Source organism: Zootoca vivipara, chromosome 9 (assembly GCF_963506605.1).
Source record: "Zootoca vivipara chromosome 9, rZooViv1.1, whole genome shotgun sequence".
NCBI classification, from domain to species: Eukaryota; Metazoa; Chordata; class Lepidosauria; order Squamata; family Lacertidae; genus Zootoca; species Zootoca vivipara.
Window position 1 is genome coordinate 67,136,082 of NC_083284.1, and position 20,535 is coordinate 67,156,616.

The window sequence follows — 20,535 nt, forward strand, 5'->3', positions numbered from 1 at the left end:
CCTATACCTGGAGGTCTCAGGGCAGCTCACAGAACAAGTGAGTGAATGGGTTTCTCACGTCACTTGCCATTTAGCAACAACAGTTCAAATACTGAGCACCAAAGCAGATGTGATCGATGGTTCGGTTCTCTCATAGGTAGGTAAAAGGTAAAGGGACCCCTGACCATTAGGTCCAGTTGTGACCGACTCTGGGGTTGCGGTACTCATCTCGCGTTATTGGCCAAGGGAGCCGGCATGCAGCTTCCAGGTCATGTGGCCAGCATGACAAAGCCGCTTCTGGCGAACCAGAGCAGCACACGGAAACGCCGTTTACCTTCCCGCCAGAGCGGTAACTATTTATCTACTTGCACTTTGACATGGTTTCGAACTGCTAGATTGGCAGGAGCTGGGACTGAGCAACAGGAGCTCAACCCATTGCAGGGATTCGAACCGCCAACCTTCTGATCGGCAAGCCCTAGGCTCAGTGGTTTAACCCACAGCGCCACCTGTGTCCCACAATAGGTAGGTAGATTTAATTTAAAACAGTCGTGTGAGACTGGTAGTTTGACTGGCAAACTATCACTGGGTGCTTAACCCTTTCTTTCTATGTCATTTCCCTGCTGTAATTATCCTACTTCATATCTATTTCGGAGATGGGAAAGGAGTTAAACCTCCCTCCCACTATCTCAGTTAAATTAGCAGCTGATGCAACAACTTTGGAGTAAAAATGTCTCTGGGAAATCCTAATCACGGATCTTTCCCATCACATTTCCTTTGCAGCTCAGGATTTGAACCTGCCGTTGCTCATCGTCAAGTGAAGGGACAATCTGACTCCTTCTGGCATGCTCTCTCCTGGGCGGCGCGGAGATACGGGACCCAAACCTGCCTCCATTCCCCTCTTCGCCCAAATGAGCTTCTGAAGGAAAAGGCCATATATCAGGGCTAAGAAGAAAAGAACTAAGCCCTCTCTGCAACGCCACTTCCCTGGTCAAATTAAAGTTCCATGCAGCTGTTATGACAGGGAAAGGAAGTGTGAGGTCCTGATCATTTATGCCCTGGGTCACATCAGGCAGAGGAAAGGAAGGGAGTAAAAAGTGGTGAAAACTCTGCTGCCCATTCAGTTAAAGGGCCACCACTTTTCCTCTCAGGGCATCAAGGGGAACAGAGCACACCATGCTTAAGGGGGGGGGGGAGGATAAGCTGAGACCTTCTACTGGAAGGAGAAGAGGATCTTAGGCTGTTCTACCCAACACAATACAAAACTGCCTTCCTGCCTTCACTTTCTGTGAAGACAGACAGATTTCCATGACAAAGTAAAGCGTCATTCCCTCCCCCCCCACCCCCCTTCTGCCTGGTATCAGTAAGGCTTAAAAGAAATTAGCAGGACTTAAAAAGTGCTTTGCTTTGAGAGGATCAAACCCATTATTTAAACCTAGAGAGCAGAAATATTATTTGAGTGAAACTGCTGTTTTAGCATATGACTACATGAATTGCACGTCAAAGTGCAAGTAGATAAATAGGTACCGCTACAGCGAGAAGGTAAACGGTGTTTCCCGTGTGCTGCTCTGGTTTGCCAGAAGCGGCTTAGTCATGCTGGCCACATGACTTGGAAGCTGTATGCTGGCTCCCTCGGCCAATAACGCGAGATGAGCGCTGCAACCCCAGAGTCGGTCATGACTGGACCTAATGGTCCTTTTACCTTTACATGAATTTTAAAATAGGGTCATTTTCTTTATCTGAAGTTAAGCAGGGACACATGATGTGATCTAGAGAGAATGTAAAGGACAACAGTCATGGTTGGTTTTAGAGCCTTAGGTTTTATGGTAGACGAAAATGCTCTCTAGTTCTGCTTTTGATCTCTTTTCATCTTTTCTGTGAACTGCCCCAAGACATCCGGGTATAGGGCAGTATATAAATTCAATCAATCAATCTTTCATAAATACTGTTCATGTGCAGAATGTTTAGCAGTGAAAATCCAATACGCAACATTGAATCCTGTAGGAATTTTTTTTAAGCTGCATTATAAAACATAATTAGCATTTTTAAAATGCAGGAACAGTTGGGCACAAAGTCACAAGCCTTCTGTTGGCCAGGAAATATACATTTGTAGACTTCCTACTTTGATGGCGGGGAGAGAAATCCTATTACAGTATACAGTACAGCTGTTTAAAGTATTGAACTGCCTCACATATAGGCAACTGAAAAGAAAGCACAAACACACAGCCAGCTGCCTTTACAATCACCCTCAAAAAAAGTATGAGTACATGTTATTTTTTCCTCCGCAGGGATAACAGTATCAGTGGGTGAGATCGTCAGGAGAAAAGCACTGCAAGAGGGAAAGATTAGAATGACCCTCTTCCCCTGGTCTTCAGCTTCAAATTGCAGCCTCAGTATATAGAAGGAGGGAAAACCCGAAAAAAGAAACACAGAACTACACATAACGTCTAGTTCTGCTCTTTGTCAGACTCTCCACCCCGAATGTAGCCCACCGGCTACATTTTGTACACTGCCAAGTGCTCAACCCCCGCAACAAAAAAGCCAATTAAAAAAAATCCACCTGTTTTTGCAGGAAGCACAAAAGTAGGTTATTTGTTGTGAACCACAAATACAGTTTGCATTGTAGTCTTAAGACCTGGACCAGAGAAATCGGGTTTTGAATCCTGCTCAGCTGTGACGATCACCAGCGGAAATCAAAGGCTGGTCACCAACAATAATCTTTTACAATTACCATCAATAAATATTTGTTTCTTTACCTCGAACGTATGACTTGGGTGGAGTAGCGCTATTGTACGCAAAGTGTTCCAACACTGAAGTGTCTCGTGAAAAACAAAGTAATACCTGTAAAAGCAACAAAAGGAATATCAGAAACTGTTCAATGAATAAAATCACCTTGAAGTTTGACATTAAACTGCCATTTCCTGCAAAATAAAAATAGAGGCAAATAAATTCACTAGCTTAGCCTCTTCATCCTCTCAGGTTGAGAAAGGTGAGTTAAATCCTTGAGTTTCTCTATAACATGCAAATTGTCTCGTCAATTCAGAACAATTCAGACAATAGATTTGTCTTTACTTTTACAGCAAAATTAAATGTAATGCAAGCGATCCATGATCAGATCGCCCAGTTTCCTGGTTTTCTTAAAAGCAGCTAACAGGGAACCTCAGATTGCAGAAGAAGGATTAATATTTTCCATCCACACCATCTCTCTCTCTCTCTCTCTCTCTCTCTCTCTCTCTCTCTCACACACACACACACACACACACACACACACCTGCTATTAGTCCAGCTGGGGAAAACACAGGGGAAAACAGAATTACATTTCCAGGACTGCTTCCATCTCTTCAAAATCTAAACAAAAGAACTGGTCTTTTAGACAACTAATGCAAGTTTGAGGAGGAAACAGTTTATCTTGCCTTCATTCTGAACAACAGCCAGAACTTCACTTTTCCCTTTGTATTCACCCCAGTTGTTATGAATTAGCTTTTAATTTTTCCTATTTATTAGTACTTTGTTGGGTGTACTATGTTTTGACAGTTTAGATAGGATCAAAAGCTGGTAATGAATAGTGTTGGTTGTGAACTAGTGTGTGTTTAAGATAAAGGCCCTTTGTCATCTGAAAAAATGTTAATCTGCAAAATAGCAAGCTGCTCAAGGAGGTAAAAGCCAGAAAATTATTATGTCCTCTGTCAGAAGTGCAGACATTTTCGCAAGACATTTTTGCTTTTGACAAATATAATTATCAAAAGGCTGTGTTTACAAAAATATTAAACAAAAAGGAGTGGATGATGTACAGTGAAATATTGCCATGGCATTCTAGGTAGAATGAAGGCAAGATAAACTGTGTTTCCTCCTCAAAATTGCATTAGTTGTCTAAAAGACCAGTTCTTTTGTTTAGATTTTGAAGAGATGGAAGCACTCATGGAAATGTAATTCTGTTTCACCTGTGTTTTCCCCAGCTGGACAAATAACAGATTTGGGGGGGAGGGAGAGGGAGAGACAGACAGACAGACAGAGACATGGATGGAAAATATTTTAAAAAAACCTTCTGCAATTTGAGGTTCCTTGTTAGCTGCTTTTAAGAAAACCAGGAAACTGGGAAATCTGATCATGGATCTCTTGCATTACATTTAATTTTGCAAAAGTGTATGGATCTGGATTCTACCTAGAATGCTTTCAATGCCATGGCAATCTCTCACTGTGCATCATCCACTCAGACAGCTCCTTTCTGTTCAATATTTTTGTAAATGCAGCCTTTCGAAAATTACATTTGTCAAAGGTAAAAATGTCTTAGGAAAATGTCTGCACTTCTGACAGAGGACATAATAATTTTCTGGTTTTTACCTCCTTGAGCTGCTTACTATTTTGCAGATTAACATTTTTCCAGATGACAAAGGGCCTTTATCTTAAACACACACTTCACAACCAACACTATTCATTACCAGCTTTTGATCCTATCTAAACTGTCAAAACATAGTACACTCAACAAAGTACTAATAAATGGAAAAAATTAAAAGATAATTTATAACAACTGGGGTGAATACAAAGAGAAAAGTGAAGTTCTGGCTGTTGTTCAGAATGCAGATCCACACACTTTTGCTTCCTGTCCTGTTTCCTGCCATTTACATTCTCAGCCTTCCCTAAGAACAGCGAAAGCCTTATATTTCTAGCAATAAGCAAAGCTGAGATGACCCATCCCTGGGCAGAAAAGGCCTGGGCAAGCAACAAAGACCTGCCAATTCAATAACAGCTCTTTAGCAAGAACACTGTAACTCTTTAAACAAGAATATTCAGGCTTTACGTCACTTTATTTATGTTTTGTGTAAATTTCATTTTATGTTAGCACTTGTTCAGATAGGGACCCATCAGAGAATACTGCAGTTCACCAAGGAAATTCAAAATGTGAAGTTTGTGTTTAATTTGGGTTTGTGTCCATTGCTATTGGCTGTTAGGTTTTACATTGATATATAACTCCCTTGCTTTGTGATAGCCTGATGGCCCCTATAAATAAATAAATGAATGAATCTGAACAACAGTCAGCAGTGCAAGGCTACCCCCCTCCTGGCTAAGCAATGACTTAGTTTTAAAGAAGCTGGGGAGGATATGACTTGATCAGTCCAGACGTCACATGCAATCCATTCTCCCCATTCTCATCACTGCATTTGCTTGTATGAGACACAGAGAAACATCTGTAATGAGACATTAAGAAAACTGGGGGTGCTTCCTTTGCGGCTAAAACACGCACACACTTCATTATATTTGTATAGTTATCAAGGTGTTCGTGCTGAATCAAACCTAATGCCATAGTACCACAAATGTCTGTATTTAGCCAAAATGAGATGGGGAAAACAAGTCTCTTCATTCTCCCCAAAGGTGTTGCTCCCAACAGAACTTATACATTAAACACGTGTCCTCTGAGGGTTAAGGTGAATGTGGGAAACAGATTTGCAAAGGAGAATCATGTAGGTAGGAGGAAGGTACATTCGTACCTTGGTTCTTGAGCGGAATCCGTCCCGGAAGTCCGTTTGACTTCGGAAAACGTTCGAAAACCAAATCACGGGTTCTGATTGGCTGCAGGAGCTTCCTGCACTCAATCGGAAGCCGCGTAGGACTTTCAGGTTCCAAAGAACGTTCACAAACTGAACACTCACTACCGGGTTTGCGGTGTTCGGGAGCCAAAACGTTCGAGTCACAAGGCGTTCGAGAACCAAGGTACGACTGTACTTGCTGTGCCAGCCATTAGTTCCCTGAAAATTCCACTAGGACGTTACAAAAAAGAGTAAAAAACAACATGTCTCCAAGGATAGAGTAACATTTCCAGGGGAATTTGGGTGGGGGAGAAGCATTCAGCAACCTCTCCCACCAAATGACTCTCTATCCTAAGTGCCCACAAGGCATATGCAGTTAGAGCCCCAGTTTTCTAATATGAGTTTTTACTCTTAGACAGCTGCCTGCTATAAGGTATAGGAATGACACCTACAAGAAAGTTTAATTCTGTTCATTTCCTGTCCATTCATTTGTTCTCTGCACTGGTCAGTGTTTTCGTTGATTAATTAGATGAACAGGGACACACACCATTTTTGTAAAATGATAACTTAGTACTGCCCGACAGAGAGCAATTTACGGGTAAGTGACTTATCTATATTTATCCCCAGGACTTTGAATGACATCAGATTTACTCTGACAGAGATGAGTTCACACTGTCGTTAGCATTTCAGAGCTAACTGATTCAGAAAGTGGCGTTTGAGACTCCCATCCGTCAAAACTGTCAAGTGACCACTGACTGGAAAATATTTTTCATTATACCTGCTGCCAGTCCGGAAGCTCCTTTTGATTATGAAACAGATTTTTGGATTAATTTTGTCTGCCCAGGACTGGGCCGCACTTCCCCTGAAATAGCAGGTCCAGAGTATGGGGGTACTTCTGGGTCCACCTTTGTCACTGGGGGCATAGCCAGCCTCACTGGCTTGAAGTGCCTTTTACCAGCTGCACTGGGTACAACCGCTACAAACCAGGATAACTTGACCACAGCAGTTTAGGCATTGCTGACTTCAAGATTGGATTACTGCCATGCACTCTGTGCTGGGCTTCCCTTCCACTTGACCCGGAAACTGCATTTTTTTTTGCAGAATACAGGTGCTGACGGCTGTTGGATTCTGTCACCATGTATCACCTCTGTTCATAGATATTCACTGGTTGCCAGTTTGCTACCAAGCCAAGTTCCAGTTAAAAAAAAGGTAAAGGACTCCTGGACGGTGAAGTCCAGTCAAAGGAGACTGCGGTTGCAGCGCTCATCTCGCTTTCAGGCCGAGGGAGCCAGCATTTGTCCACAGACAGCTTTCCGGGACATGTGCCAGCATGACTAAGCTGTTTCTGGCGCAACAGAACCAGAACACCTTGACGGAAACCAGAGTGCACGGAAATGCCATTTACCTTCCTGCTGCAGTGGTACCTATTTATCTACTTGCACTGGCGTGCTTTCGAACTGCTAGGTTGGCAGGAGCTGGGACAGAGCAACGGGAGCTCACCCCGTCGTGGGGATTCGAACCGCTGACCTTCCTATCGGCAAGCCCAAGAGGCTCAGTGGTTTGGACCACAGCACCACCCACATACCAACAGTAACGTTACTGTAGGTATATAAAACTGGTAACAGCTTGGGACCTGTTGAAATCAGTCTTTTAGTGTTGTGGTACCTGCACTTTGATACTCCCTGTTAATAGACATTTAGAGAAGTGCTTTTGCTGTATTTTTTTGGCACATGATCAAAACATCTATATGGGGACATACTGGGCTATTTTTGAGATTCTTCCCCACATTAAGGTTGTTTTTAACTAACTTTTTTTGTACTTCTGCAAACTGCAGGCTTCCCCTGAACCTGCTAATACTTGATATAGGTGCTGCTGCTTTGACTAGATAAGGACTCGTGCTCAAATCGTGAGCTTTCAATTAGTACATTAGTATTACTAGGAAAGATGGATAGGGAGGTATAAATTCTGCTGTACATTTTTAATACTGTATTTAAAAAAACAGCACCGTACATATCACACAAAAAAACAGGAGCCCTAATTTTTGTTAATTTCTTGCATTCAGAGGACTAAACAAATCAGTCTGTCCTCTAAGGAGGGATATATTCAGCCACCAGTAGATTTCAGATTGTTTTATGTAGCTATAATCGACAAAATGACAAGCCCACCCTAACAGCTGTGACTAATTGAGTTGAAAGTGCCACGAAAATGTGAAGCTTCCCCCATGACATTTATGTAGACACTGCAATCAAATACACATTAGGAAATTTGCAAATGTAATAAGCTTCCATTTAAGTAGACTGAAAAGAAGCAATATATGCAATTCCATACAAGTTAGTTGGCTCTCCTTTACTAGAAGCAAAGGTAATAAATTACAGGTGCTTGTTTACTTCAGACTAGCACTTCCTCATCCTAAGCGTTCAAGGTCGGAAACAGTATTGTATAAATATAAGAATACAACATTTCCTGTGCAGAGCTTTAGGACAAGAAACTGCTTAATACTATTACCGGTATATTTAAGTGGTATTTACCTGTTAAACTAGCATTTCTTTCTGGGAGCTGCTCCCAAAACTCTTATCTCACACTTTCCTCAAAACTCACCTTTTCTTTGCCTTTTAATCTTCATCTCCAGTTGAAACATGGCTTTAGCACATCTAACTGGATTTGATCACTTTTTTTTTTTTACCCTCCCATTTCCGCTCCCTCTTTCTGTTTATTCTGCCATCAGTGAAAAATCTAGGCTGCAAGGTCCTTGGGGGAGTGTACTCCCCCTTTTTTCTCATGTCATTCTGTGAAGCACCACATATATCTGTAGATCTCTATATAAATCATGATCAACAATACTACTTCTCCTGCAAGTCCCATAGGACTCCAATGAGTACATGCTTCCAGCATGCAGAATGTAGCCCCAATATCTTTCAATATCTCTCCGCAGTTGCTCTTAATAGGCTAGCTAGCTGTTCTTTTTATTATATGTCATGGTTTTCTAGTAAGGTTAAGGCTTACTGGGAAATTATATATAATGAAATGAAAAGGATGTTTAAAATAACCTTTGTTAAAAAAAACCAGAAGCTTTTCTTTTGGGAATTATAGGAACAGAACTACCTAAACTGCATAGAAACTTGTTCATGTATGTGACTACAGTGGCAAGAATGTCACTTGCCCCAAAATGGAAAGAAGCAGAAGTCCCAGCAAAGGAAGAGTGGATACAAAAAGTTATGGAATATGCAGAAATGGCGAAACTTACAGGAGGAATAAGAAATCAAGATAACAAACTTTTTATAAAAGAATGGAAATGGTTTATTGAATGTTTACAGATAAATTGTAAACACATAAGAACATTGGCAGGATTGTTGTAATAACCTGCAGTTTCATAAGAGTATATATTTAAAGAAGATGAATAAATGAGCAAATTAAGTTAATTTGGATATGCAGAAGATATTAAAAATAAATTTAAGGAAGAGCAGAAAGAGGGGGAAAGAAGTCAATTTTTGAAATGTCAAAATGATTGTAAAACCAGTGAAATGTATAAACCTGAAATGTATGTATCATCCATACTGTTGTTTAACATGGATAGCAAGTTTCCCGTACCACCATTGATTCTCAGTTGTACACGTCTTATTCTCTTACAGATTACTGCCTTTCCACTTTTCCCTCCCTCAATCTGGCTTTCCTTACCAGGGATACTCCAAAAAGGAGAAGGTATGAGAAAATTTACATTAAGGGAGGAGAAAGCATGTCATGACAGTGTTTTGGAAGAGTATGCTGTATGACCAACGGAAAATCAACAGAGGTCCAGAATTACTGCTATAAGTATTCGCCAGTAAACACCAATGGAAAGTACAGTAGTACCTCCGGTTACGAACTTAACATGAGGCACCTCCTGCTGCTGTGATGCTGGAGCGCGACTTCTGCTCGCATCCCGGGGCAAAGGTCGCAACAAGGGGCATCTACTTCCGGGTTAGTGGTGCGTGTAACCTGCAGCATTCATAAGGGGGGGCGGTACGTAACATGAGGTACCACTGTACAGAAAAATCTAGCATCTCAAAGTGTAACCCTTTCCAGGGGATTCAATTTTCAGACAGTCCTAGATCCTCAATTTTCAGACAGTCCTAGATCCTTATAAGCTTAGTGAAACTTAGTGAAACCGAGCATCGAAACATTGTGGCTACACAAAACGACAATTTGATTAGGAGTCTGATTTAGCCTGCTCGTTATCTTTAACTTTGCTGGCTGAAGGTTGTTTATGGTCAAAGTTAGCCATGCACAGGCATAGCTGAGTGATTCTGGACAGTGACTGATAGATCCATTTAACTGTGGCACTAAGTCATCCAGGCTGCAATCGTATACATACTTGAACGAAACCCCCACGAAACATAGTAGAACTTCTGAGTAGGCATGCATAGGATTACACTGCTGGTCAGCTTAGTGCAACTGTAATTCATTACCAGTTTCACTGGGCTTAAAAGATACCTGGAACAAAATTGTACCTACTTTGCATGTCACTTTTTTTCCACTGACAGGCTGCTGCAACAACAGTAATTACTTACCTGATATAAATAATCCTCAAACACGAAGTAGTAGTCATCATTGCTGGCTGTCAGCTTCACATCCTGCAAATGAAAAACCGTAACAATTTGAAGCTGAGAAGTATATTTTACAGCTGGGAAGCTCCTGTGGTGCATAAGCATAACAAGATATTATTGTTAACAAAGTTAATAACAATTCACTCCACCTGTTGTCAACTTCACATTTCCCGCACAAAGAAAAATTATATTAGTATCATTATAACACTAGGCACTGATATCCACATGCTGTATTTGATCATGTCACTTCTAATTAGTTTTCTTCAATGGGAGTTTCCCCACTCTTTCAATGGGAGAGGGAATGCAAATTATCTCACAATTAACATTTTAACTGCATTCCATAGTCATCAAAGCACTGAAAAACTAATCATGCACCCCTTAAGAGAGTTCTAGGTTTGTATTTCTCAGACAATAAGCTTTCCTTTGCCATGGCACGTGGCAATCTCTCTGAGAACTGAGGAATGGTTTTGAAGAAGTTTGTGACAATGCATGGAATCATAGAATTTTAGAGTTGGAAGGGACCCGAGGGTCATCCAGTCCAGCCCCCTGCAATGCCATACCAAAAATGCTTGTGGATCCCAGCTGAAAAACAGCAGTAATAATATGCATTTCTAAAACAACTTTCTTCTTTACTCCAGCCTTATTATTATTATTATTATTAAGATTATTATTATTATTCCCCGCTCATCTGGCTGGGTTTCCCCAGCCACTCTGGGCGGCTTCCAACAAAAGATTAAAAATACATTAAAACATCAGTCATTAAAAACTTCCCTAAACAGGGCTGCTTTCAGATGTCTTCTAAACGTCAAATAGTTGTTAATTTCTTTGACATCTGATGGGAGGGCGTTCCACAGGGCGGGCGCCACTACCAAGAACGCCTTCTGCCTGATTCCCTGTAACTTCGCTTCTTACAGTGAGGGAACCACCAGAAGGCCCTTGGCGCTGAACGATGGGGTGGAGACTCTCCTTCAGCTATACTGGGCTGAGGCGAAAAACACCAACAACCCTGCCTGAATATATAAATGATATAAATTAGAAATACTCACTTTATAAATCAAACTGTCCACCAAAAGGTCATGCTGAATCACATTAGACTTCAGTTGTTCATAGTACAAAACATCCTAGAATGAAATAATGCTAAATATTAATCGTTGTGTGAGACAAAACAAATGACACACTTTTGCTTATTTTAATACCATATGATGTTAATGGAGTAAACAGCTTAAAAAGAAGGATATCAGGTCACAATCTGAAAGATACTGTTGAGTATACCCATTAAAATAAATGGGATATACTTTGCGCATAAGTTGATCAAAAACCAAAATCTTTTTCAAACGTCCGAATATGATACTTCCTCAAGTAGTTTTCTTCCACAAAACCAGGCAATGAAAACTATTAAGTCTTCATGAAGTGTGGTAAGTCTAGTAACTACCGGTAATTCCTCCTATCGCCCTTATGAATTCAGCAGTTAAGACTGAATTAACTGAGATAACTGAATTTGGATCCAACTGTTTTAGGTACTGTAATTTCTTGAACAGGATACTGGAAGAGGGTTAGGCCTCATAACTCCTGACAGTCTTAGTTGACTGATTATTTCAATAACTAACCTCATATAGCCAATATTTTAAAGTCTAGTTAATGCATTAAGGGGTTAATACCCAAGAGTAAACTGTCCTGCCAGGCTTAGCCAAGTCCACTTCCCCTTACCTTTGGAGGAAATGGGTAATGAAGCTATTGCTCCCCCCCCCCAGTCTATGTGAGAAGAAAAATGTCTGAAGAGGTTTGAGCTGGTTGCTTCAGCTCAGACTGGATGGCTCTTTGTCAGCCATTCTTGAATCCTATCCCAATAACTTAGGAACTTTCACTACTTTGGAACTAAACTAAATTTTGCTGCCTGTGCACCCATGAACCTGACCTTTGGAGCACTTGTAAGTAAACCATTTTAAACTTACTAAACATGTGGTCTTTTCCTATGCTGGGGGAAAAGGGGAATATTTTGGAACTCACTTGGAAAAATATATTTTAAAGGTCTAATGTTCAGCCTATATTTCCATGTTTACTTTGGTGTATATTTTGTGATTTAAAATCTCTGTTGGGGCACTCTCACCGAAGAGTATTTGCCCCAAACTTGGATCTTGGCATGCAGGAATTCTTTTATACCCGTAACCCCCCCCCAATAAACATTATGGTGTTGGGAGTTGTTTTAGAGCCAAAGGACAATACAAAATCGCTTTACAAATAAAAAAAATATGGCTCCATCTTTGAAAGTTTTTAAATGGATCTTTAAAAGCATTTTTATTTCAAGATGCATTTAATTAGGATGCTACGTGTTAAGCTCTATATTGTTTTCATGTGCTATTGATAGTTTTGGATCTTTATTGTGGTTTTATATATTTTCTAAATATTCTCAGTTGAATGAATGAATGAATCTTTATTGCTAAAAGCTATAAGCCATCACAATAGGTCACAATGTGTAAGATACAAATAATAGATTTAAAACTGAACAACGACAGCAACAACAAAGCAAACATACAAAAATCACTCTTGCGTAAGTTAAGCACTCCACATCTCACACTTCCCCTTATGATACTTGTCTTGGTGCCTAGCTCTCAACTTACTTACAGCCAAGGCAAATTTTGCAACCTGTGTAGTAATAAATACATTATTGCCAGCCAGCAAAATAGAGATTTTCTAAATAACTAATTTTTATTTTATTTTTATGTGAGCCACCCTGGAGGGCTTTGCTCTGGAAGTCAGCATACATTGGGATACCAATCAATCAACCAATAATATTATAAGTATACAACAGAAGAGGGTGATTCTTAAAGGGCCCATAAAACAAAACTGCAGGGGAAAAGGAATTCTGCTAAATCCCCGAGGCAAGAAACTGGATGGCAACAGTTAACAATTTTTCCCGAGAATGCCGGTGGTATTCCTCTAAATAATTTATGCAAAGCTATAACCTCTTCACAAACATAGCTAGCCAGAAGCAGACTCTAGCCAAGCAAAACCTAGAAGCAGAGATACAGCCATAAACACCGCTCGGATGGATCCTATCAGGGAGACAGAAGCCACAGCTGGAAGAATATAATTAATGACTTGGAATACAAATGTCATGATGGGTAACATAGTTTTGGAGGTGGTCGCTGCAAGCATTTTCGTATAAAGGGAGGGGGGGAAGAGAAAGATAAGAGTAATTTGGTTCTCCTTTTAAGGCAGCATATGAAAACATAATAGTTGTAAAATATACACATCACAACTGTGTTTATTGTATTCAGTTATCTGCTTTTTCCATAAACACATTTTGTTCTATTTTAGGATTTTGAAGTTGATGATAGGCAATTGCACATCATTCCACAGATGGAAGAAGATGTAAAAAAATTCAACAGTGCAAAGGACAAGACTTAACAATGAAAAGGAATGTGAACTAGACATGTTCAGAATATATATAAATAATCCACTTTTCAGGTGTACAAGCCTTTCTCCCAAACACAGTATCCTGTCTATAGAATGGGGTTTTTTTTATAAGTAGAATACAAGTCACATAAGTTGCACTATGAAGAACTGATCTCCCACTCTGGAAATTTAAAAAGTTCTCACATGAATGTGAAAGTGGATTTGTTATTTATATAGCATACTAGCTGGCCCTGCCACGCGTTGCTGTGGGTCCACAGTTCCGTTCCCCGCAAACCTCAGCTATCCCATCCCCGTCCTGCCCCCACCTGCAATGCAGGCGAGTCCCCAGCTCCGTTCCCTGCAAACCTAAGCTGACGTGTTTGGGGACGTAGGTGGCATGGGGCAGGATCGCAGCGTGGCCCTTTGTGGAGGAATGGCCATTCTGGCAGTTATAGCATATTGGCTGCTGAGACGCAGGTTCGGCCTTCTATTTCCCAGGATGCACTCTGTCCAGCCCTTGGAGATGCAGCTTCTGGGTTTTATTTCCCAGCATGCCTGGCAGTGTCTGCTGTCTGAGTTTTGAGGTCCTTGCGCACACAGATGACACTTTTACCTTGCGCTGGAGTGTCATCTGTGTACACAAATGGTATGTGGACACTCGGTTATTCGCATGTGACGTTGTGTCCAAATTTCATTGGCATTGGTCAAGCAGTTTTGGTGAGAGGTGGAGACCAACACACAAGTCCATTTTACATTTTTATATACATAGAATACGTATATAAAATATATAGATTACGTGAATAAGCAACACTATGTTGGTGCCCTCTAAACATGGTTTTAATTTACCAGTTAAATAAAATAAAGTTCCAAGAATGGGTGGTGGTGAGTCGTTGGGTGTTACGGCAACCCTGCATTAACGGGAAAGAGCCAACTTCATAATTAAGAACAATAAATACATACTACATTGGTAGGAATGTAGCGCGCCCCCCCCCAAGCATCTTTGTGGCAAGTTCTACCTCTCTCAGCATAGCGTCTAGAACTAGGGGCATTTATTCTGTGCACTGGGGGGCTATTACACCGAAAGCTTCTGAGGCCCTATTCCATGACACATATTTGGTTTGCAAAGTCCACTTTGCTTATTAGAAACCCCAAACCCACCAACTGGAGTCAGGTGCAGAATAGTGGCTGGGTGGAGGCAAAGCAAAATGCTAAGTATTGGGTTAGGGGGCAGAACCAGTTATATAAATATTTATTATCTGCTTATCACATGAAGGACAGCTTTTATTATTAATTTCAAACTGAAGAAGCACAGCAAACACAATTATAAATAAATTACGGTATAGATAACAAGCCAAAGAAGTCCTTCATGGTGACTAGTCAGTCTATAGTACGGTAGAAATACAAATCTCATCTCATCAGGTTTCCAGAAACTAAATTTGAATTATTCATTACCATGACAAATATCTTGTTATGCTGTGTTTTTTTTCAATAATTTAAAGCTCCAGGAAATTCAATTATAGCAGATCCATAGCTCCTTTGCTTGAATTCTACTTTTCACTGAAACTAAAATAAAAATAGCGGCATCCTCTCAGAAAATAAAATATATAATCTTAATGAAAACACATGTAATGATATTACCATTGCTCAACAACTTCCCTGACTGGGCTGGCCAAGGTATCCCAAATGTGGTAATGGAGGTATCCTTAACTGTGGGTGATTTCAACATCCATGCCAAGCTGAGGCTGCTGTTGGATTAGCTCGGGATTTCATGGCTCCATTGCAACCATAGGACCGTCTCAGATTGTTCTCGGCTGAATGCACAGAGCCCGACATACTGATGATTTGGTCTTGGCTCCAAGTGAGGAGGGAGGTAGTCTGGAAATAGAGGGGTCTCTGCGGCTCCACTGTCATGGTCAGACCACTCCTGGCTACAGAGGTCATGTGGGCCTCTGGTGACAGAGGCAGATCGAGGAGGATGCCAGACTGTGTAGTAGCTGCCCTTTGGAGAGTGCAGCTCCTTCCAGAACAGGCAGTTGACCTATCTCCCAGACACAGGAACCACATACCCGCAAGGCCATTGCCTCTACACCATTGCTATTTCTCTTCTGAAAACAAGACGAACTTATCTTTTTAACTAACTAGGATCTATTGATATTTTTAATTAGGTGTAATGGCTATTTATGGGCTGATACAGTGGTAACCTCAGGTTACAAATGCTTCGGGTTACAAACACTTCGGGTTACAAACTCCGCTAACCCGGAAGCAGTACCTCGGGTTGAGAAAGTTGCCCCAGGATGAGAATGGAAATCGTGCGCCAGCAGCGTGGCGGCAGCAGGAAGCCTCATTAGCGAAAGCGCACCTCAGGTTAAGAACGGTTTCAGGTTAAGAACAGACCTCCAGGATGAATTATGTTCATAACCCGATACACTTGGTGTGTGGCTTATAAATATTTATAAAATAGATACATCTGGGAAATTTGGCAACGGGTATGATTGGATAAACGGTTGCTTCCGACAAATAAATCATCCTGACTATTGTACAATATTGTACATATCCTGACTATTGTACAAAAATGATATATACGGCAATGAATTGAAAAGGATGTTTAAAATAACGTTTGAAAAAACAAAAAAAAGAAGCTTTTCTTTTGGGAATTATAGGAACAGAACTACCTAAACTGTATAGAAACTTATTCATGTATGCAACTACAGTGGCAAGAATGTGACTCACTCCAAAATGGAAAGAAGCAGAAGTCCCAGCAAAGGAAGAATGGATACAAAAACTTATGGAATACGCAGAAATGGCGACACTTACAGGAAGAATAAAAAGACAAGATAACAAACTTTTTTAAAAAAGGAATGGAAATGGTTTATTGAATATTTACAGATAAACTGTAAACTGATAAGAACATTGGCAGGATTATTGTAATAACCTGCAGTTTTATAAGAATATATATTTAATGTAGATGAATAAATGAACAAATTAAGTTAATTAGGATATGCAGAAGATATTAAAAATAAATTTAAGGAACTGCAGAAAGAGGGGGAAGGAAGTCAATTTTTGAAATGTTCAAAATGATTGTTAAATTAGTGAAATGTATACCGTAAATCTGAAAAGCATAAATAAAATAAAATGTGTATATTTTAACAACACACAATTTGTTGTGGTTTTTCTTATCTCATGATAGCCACAGGAGGGGAGAGTGATTTCAACCACCCTGCCTCAAAGCTGCCCTAGTAAGCATCAATTCTTTGAGAGACAGTAAGACCTGAAATCCGAAAGGAACAAACCGGAGAGTGCTCCTTATTCTAGGCATTCATTCATACCTAACAACATAATATGCACTTTTAGTGTTTTCCTACCAGGATAAGACTTGCAATACTGCCAGCAGGTGTACATGCACAAACTCCCTGAAATGCTATAATTCTTTGAGAACAATACATCTGGCACTTTCAGTGTTCTGTTGTTAATTTCAGTGACAAATTGACTGGTTCAACTGAATATTCAGCTTCTTGGAATGTGGATACATTTTCTATTATTAGACATAGAGGAAAACCCTAATAGATTCTAGAGTTCCATGTGATTTTAATATATGTACGGTACTTCCTGCCTTTCAAATACATCCTCAATGTGTCCTATGAACTTGTGTTCATATATCCAAAGAAGTCTGTAGCATGAGTAAGTTAGCCTTTTGCTTATTTTATATTTGTGCTCCTGTAAACAACCTATTTATATAATGTTGTTCTAAACTGCAAACTGGCAGCTGTACCTAAACTTCGTGGAACACAAATCGGTTCAAATTAGATGTTCTCCTCTGAAATGAGTGTATTTGAATGCTCACACACTTCTCCCAAAAAGCTTCTGCTGTACCTTTCAGTGTCTTAACAAAATCTATTTCTCTAAATAAGATTTAGGTTCAAAAAGTCTTCAGTTTGTACGGTAAATACAGAGAAGGAAAAATGGAAAATGACATACGGTACATTAACAAAGAAAAAGTAGCTGAGCCATTAAGTCAGTTGCAATTGGCACAAGGGAAAATATTAGTAATAAAACTTAACAGCACGGCTGAATTAGAAAGACATACTTTCTGATTTAACTGCTTCTAAAAATTACATTATAAATATATGTTTTTAATTGTTGTGCAATAAATATACATATCTATGACAGTCAAAATTATCATACTAAAATATACTCGATATCCATAGCTAGTGTGATTTGATTTTTTTAGGATGGGGAGGGGAGATGAGTAAGTGAAAGAGTTTTGTAAAATTATGCAAGGAGTGACTCATCCTTTCTCATAATACTAGAATCCAGGGCAGTCAATAAAGTGGAATGGTGGAAGATTCAGGACAGATTAAACAAAATATTTCTTCCTCTGGCTCCCTCAAGATGTGGTTGACACAGTTTAGGAGGATTTCAAGGGGCATTAGAAAAAGTTATGGAGGATAAGTCGATCAATGTCATGGTGGCTATATGCTTCTGCCAGGATCACAGATCCTCTGATTGCCAATTGCTGGAAAACACATGCAGGAGTCTACTGCTACCCTCATGTCTTGATTTTGAGGTTCCCATTGGCTTCTGGTTTCTCCTGTGAGAAACAGACTAATGGGATTAGAAAGGGCTTTGGTTTTAATCCAAATATTCTTTTTGTGTTATCACATTAGCCATGCCAGAAGTTCTCAAACTATGGACCACTGGAGGTATGCAAGTTCCATTCAGTAGTCTGTGAAAAGGCTTCACAGTACAGTTGTACCTTGGAAGTCGAACGGAATCTGTTCCAGAAGTCCATTCAACTTCCAAAACATTCATAAACCAAAGGCGGCTTCTGATTGGCTGCAGGAAGATCCTGCAGCCAATCGGAAGCCGTGGAAGCCCCATCGGATGTTCGGCTTCCAAAAATAGTTCACAAACCGGAACAGTCACTTCTGGGTTCGCGGCATTCATGAGCCAAAACTTTTGAGAACTAAGCTGTTCGAAAACCTAGGTATGACTGTAGTTGAGAATATCTTCATCCCATCTGACACAATTTATTTTTTCCATTTTTTAAAATCAGAGCCAGATTAACAAACAGGCTAAGGCGACTTTAGTCTTGGGGCAATGATCTTCATAATATAAATGCTGGAGCAGTCGACTTATTTCCCCTAAAAGACTATGGTAACCTAGATGGGTACTTTTTAATACGTTCAACAAAGAAAAAAAAATTACATGGCCTGAGACACTGGCAATTTTCACTTAGCCCACAGAAAAAACAGTTTGCGAGCTGATATATTAGGTTTAGGGTGTTTCAAATTGACTTACAATGACTTCACCATAACCGTTAGTTCTCCACCCCGTAACATTCTTGCTACGGGCAAGGTTTATACTTGGTTGCTTGTCTGCACAACACTGTAAACAGCTTCTAGCTATGATTGGCAAGATTAAGGACCATCATCTGATAAGACAGAACTGCATGGCAGTGAGCTAGTACACAGGGCACTGTTGGAGCAGTTTCAAGTAGTTGCTGAGTGGCAGCCTGAACTGACCATTTCTTTAAATATTTTACTTGACAAATTAAGACAAAAATACATATGGTACCACTACAGTCATACCTCGGGTTACGGCTGCTTCAGGTTGCGCGTTTTCGGGTTATGGGTTACTTCTGGGTTTTGGCGCTCACGCATGTGCAAAACCACTAAATCGCGCTTTGCGCATGCACAGAAGTGCTGAATCGCGACCTGCGCATGCACAGATGCGGCGCTGCGGGTTGCAAACTCTGCCTCCTGCACGTTTGCAACCCAAGTGTCCACTATACTGTGGTATGTAGTGAAGTCAGCCAATTACAATTAATCTCTCTCATCCGTTCACTATTAGAAGAGAGGAAATAAGCAAGGCTTTAACTGTCAGAATAATTTGGAACAATTCAGAGTTAATTAGCCATCACAACATTGGTACAATGCTTTTCGTTATTACAAAAGCAGTGTTTTCTCTTTCAACAACATATAATCCACTACTTCTTGGATTATTTCTTCTTGATGGACTGATTTAAGTATATGCACCAAAAAATTCCCCTGGCTTAGCAAAATCTTTTACAATAGTGCTTTTAAAATACTGAAATCTGTTTTCACCATTAGTTACAGCTATCATCTTATTGTCAATCCACTCCCAATCATGTATAACGAGTTACAAGTAGGTAGCCGTGTTGGTCTGCCGTAGTCGAAACAAAATAAAACAAATTCTTCCAGTAAGCACCTTAGAGACCAACTAAGTTTGTCATTGGTATGAGCTATCGTGTGCATGCACACTTCAGATATCTGAAGAAGTGTGCATGCACACAATAGCTCATACCAATGACAAACCTAGTTGGTCTCTAAGGTGCTACTGGAAGGAATTTTTTTTATTATGCATAACAAGGAATAATATAAATTCTTTCTCTCTCTCATGCACCCATGCATGCCACTTATTCGTCATCTGTCCATCCCTTACAGTACTCCTAATTTCAATTAACTGAAAATAATATCTTCATATCGACAGTATCAAGCATGTAGCACGATACTCTGTCTGTATTAAAAGGAAGACTAATAAAGTCATGATCTCTTTAGCTAGGCTGTGTTAGGCATTTTAAAGAAAAATTAAGGCAACGTTTACTGCAGCAGAGAGGTAGAGCAGCACATCAACCAAATAGTAAACATAAAGCAAAATGAGCAAATATAAAGTAAAATGAGCAAACCAATTAAATATATGGTCATGTTGTGTGGATGCCTGATTATCGTCTTCCAAAGCAACTACTCTATTCCGAACTTAAAAATGGAAAGTGTAATGCTGGTGGTCAACAAAAGAGATTTAAAGACTCTCTCCAGCCAAATCTTACAAACTGTAGTATAAACACTGCCAACTGGGAAACACTGGCCTGGGAGTGCTCCAATCGGAGAACAGCCTTTACCAAAGGTGTCATGGGTTTTGAAGACACTTGAACTCAGGATGAAAGGGAGAAACGTGCTAAGAGGAAGGCACGCTTGGCAAATCCACACCGTGATCAACTCCTGCCCGGAAACCTCTGTCCCCACTGTGGAAGGACG

The 20,535-nt window shown here is 40.2% G+C and overlaps 1 protein-coding gene across 1 annotated transcript in view; it reads right to left on the bottom strand.

Annotated features, from left to right (window-relative positions):
* Nucleotides 1-20,535, bottom strand: part of TBC1D19 (TBC1 domain family member 19) — a 63,555-nt gene that overhangs the window by 18,076 nt on the left and 24,944 nt on the right. Inside the window, exons 12-14 of the mRNA XM_035112914.2 lie at nt 11,131-11,205; nt 10,049-10,111; nt 2,733-2,817 (exon numbers count right to left, since the gene is read on the bottom strand). Coding sequence (XP_034968805.2) covers nt 2,733-2,817; nt 10,049-10,111; nt 11,131-11,205 — 223 coding nt within the window. The remainder of the gene's footprint in view (nt 1-2,732; nt 2,818-10,048; nt 10,112-11,130; nt 11,206-20,535) is intronic.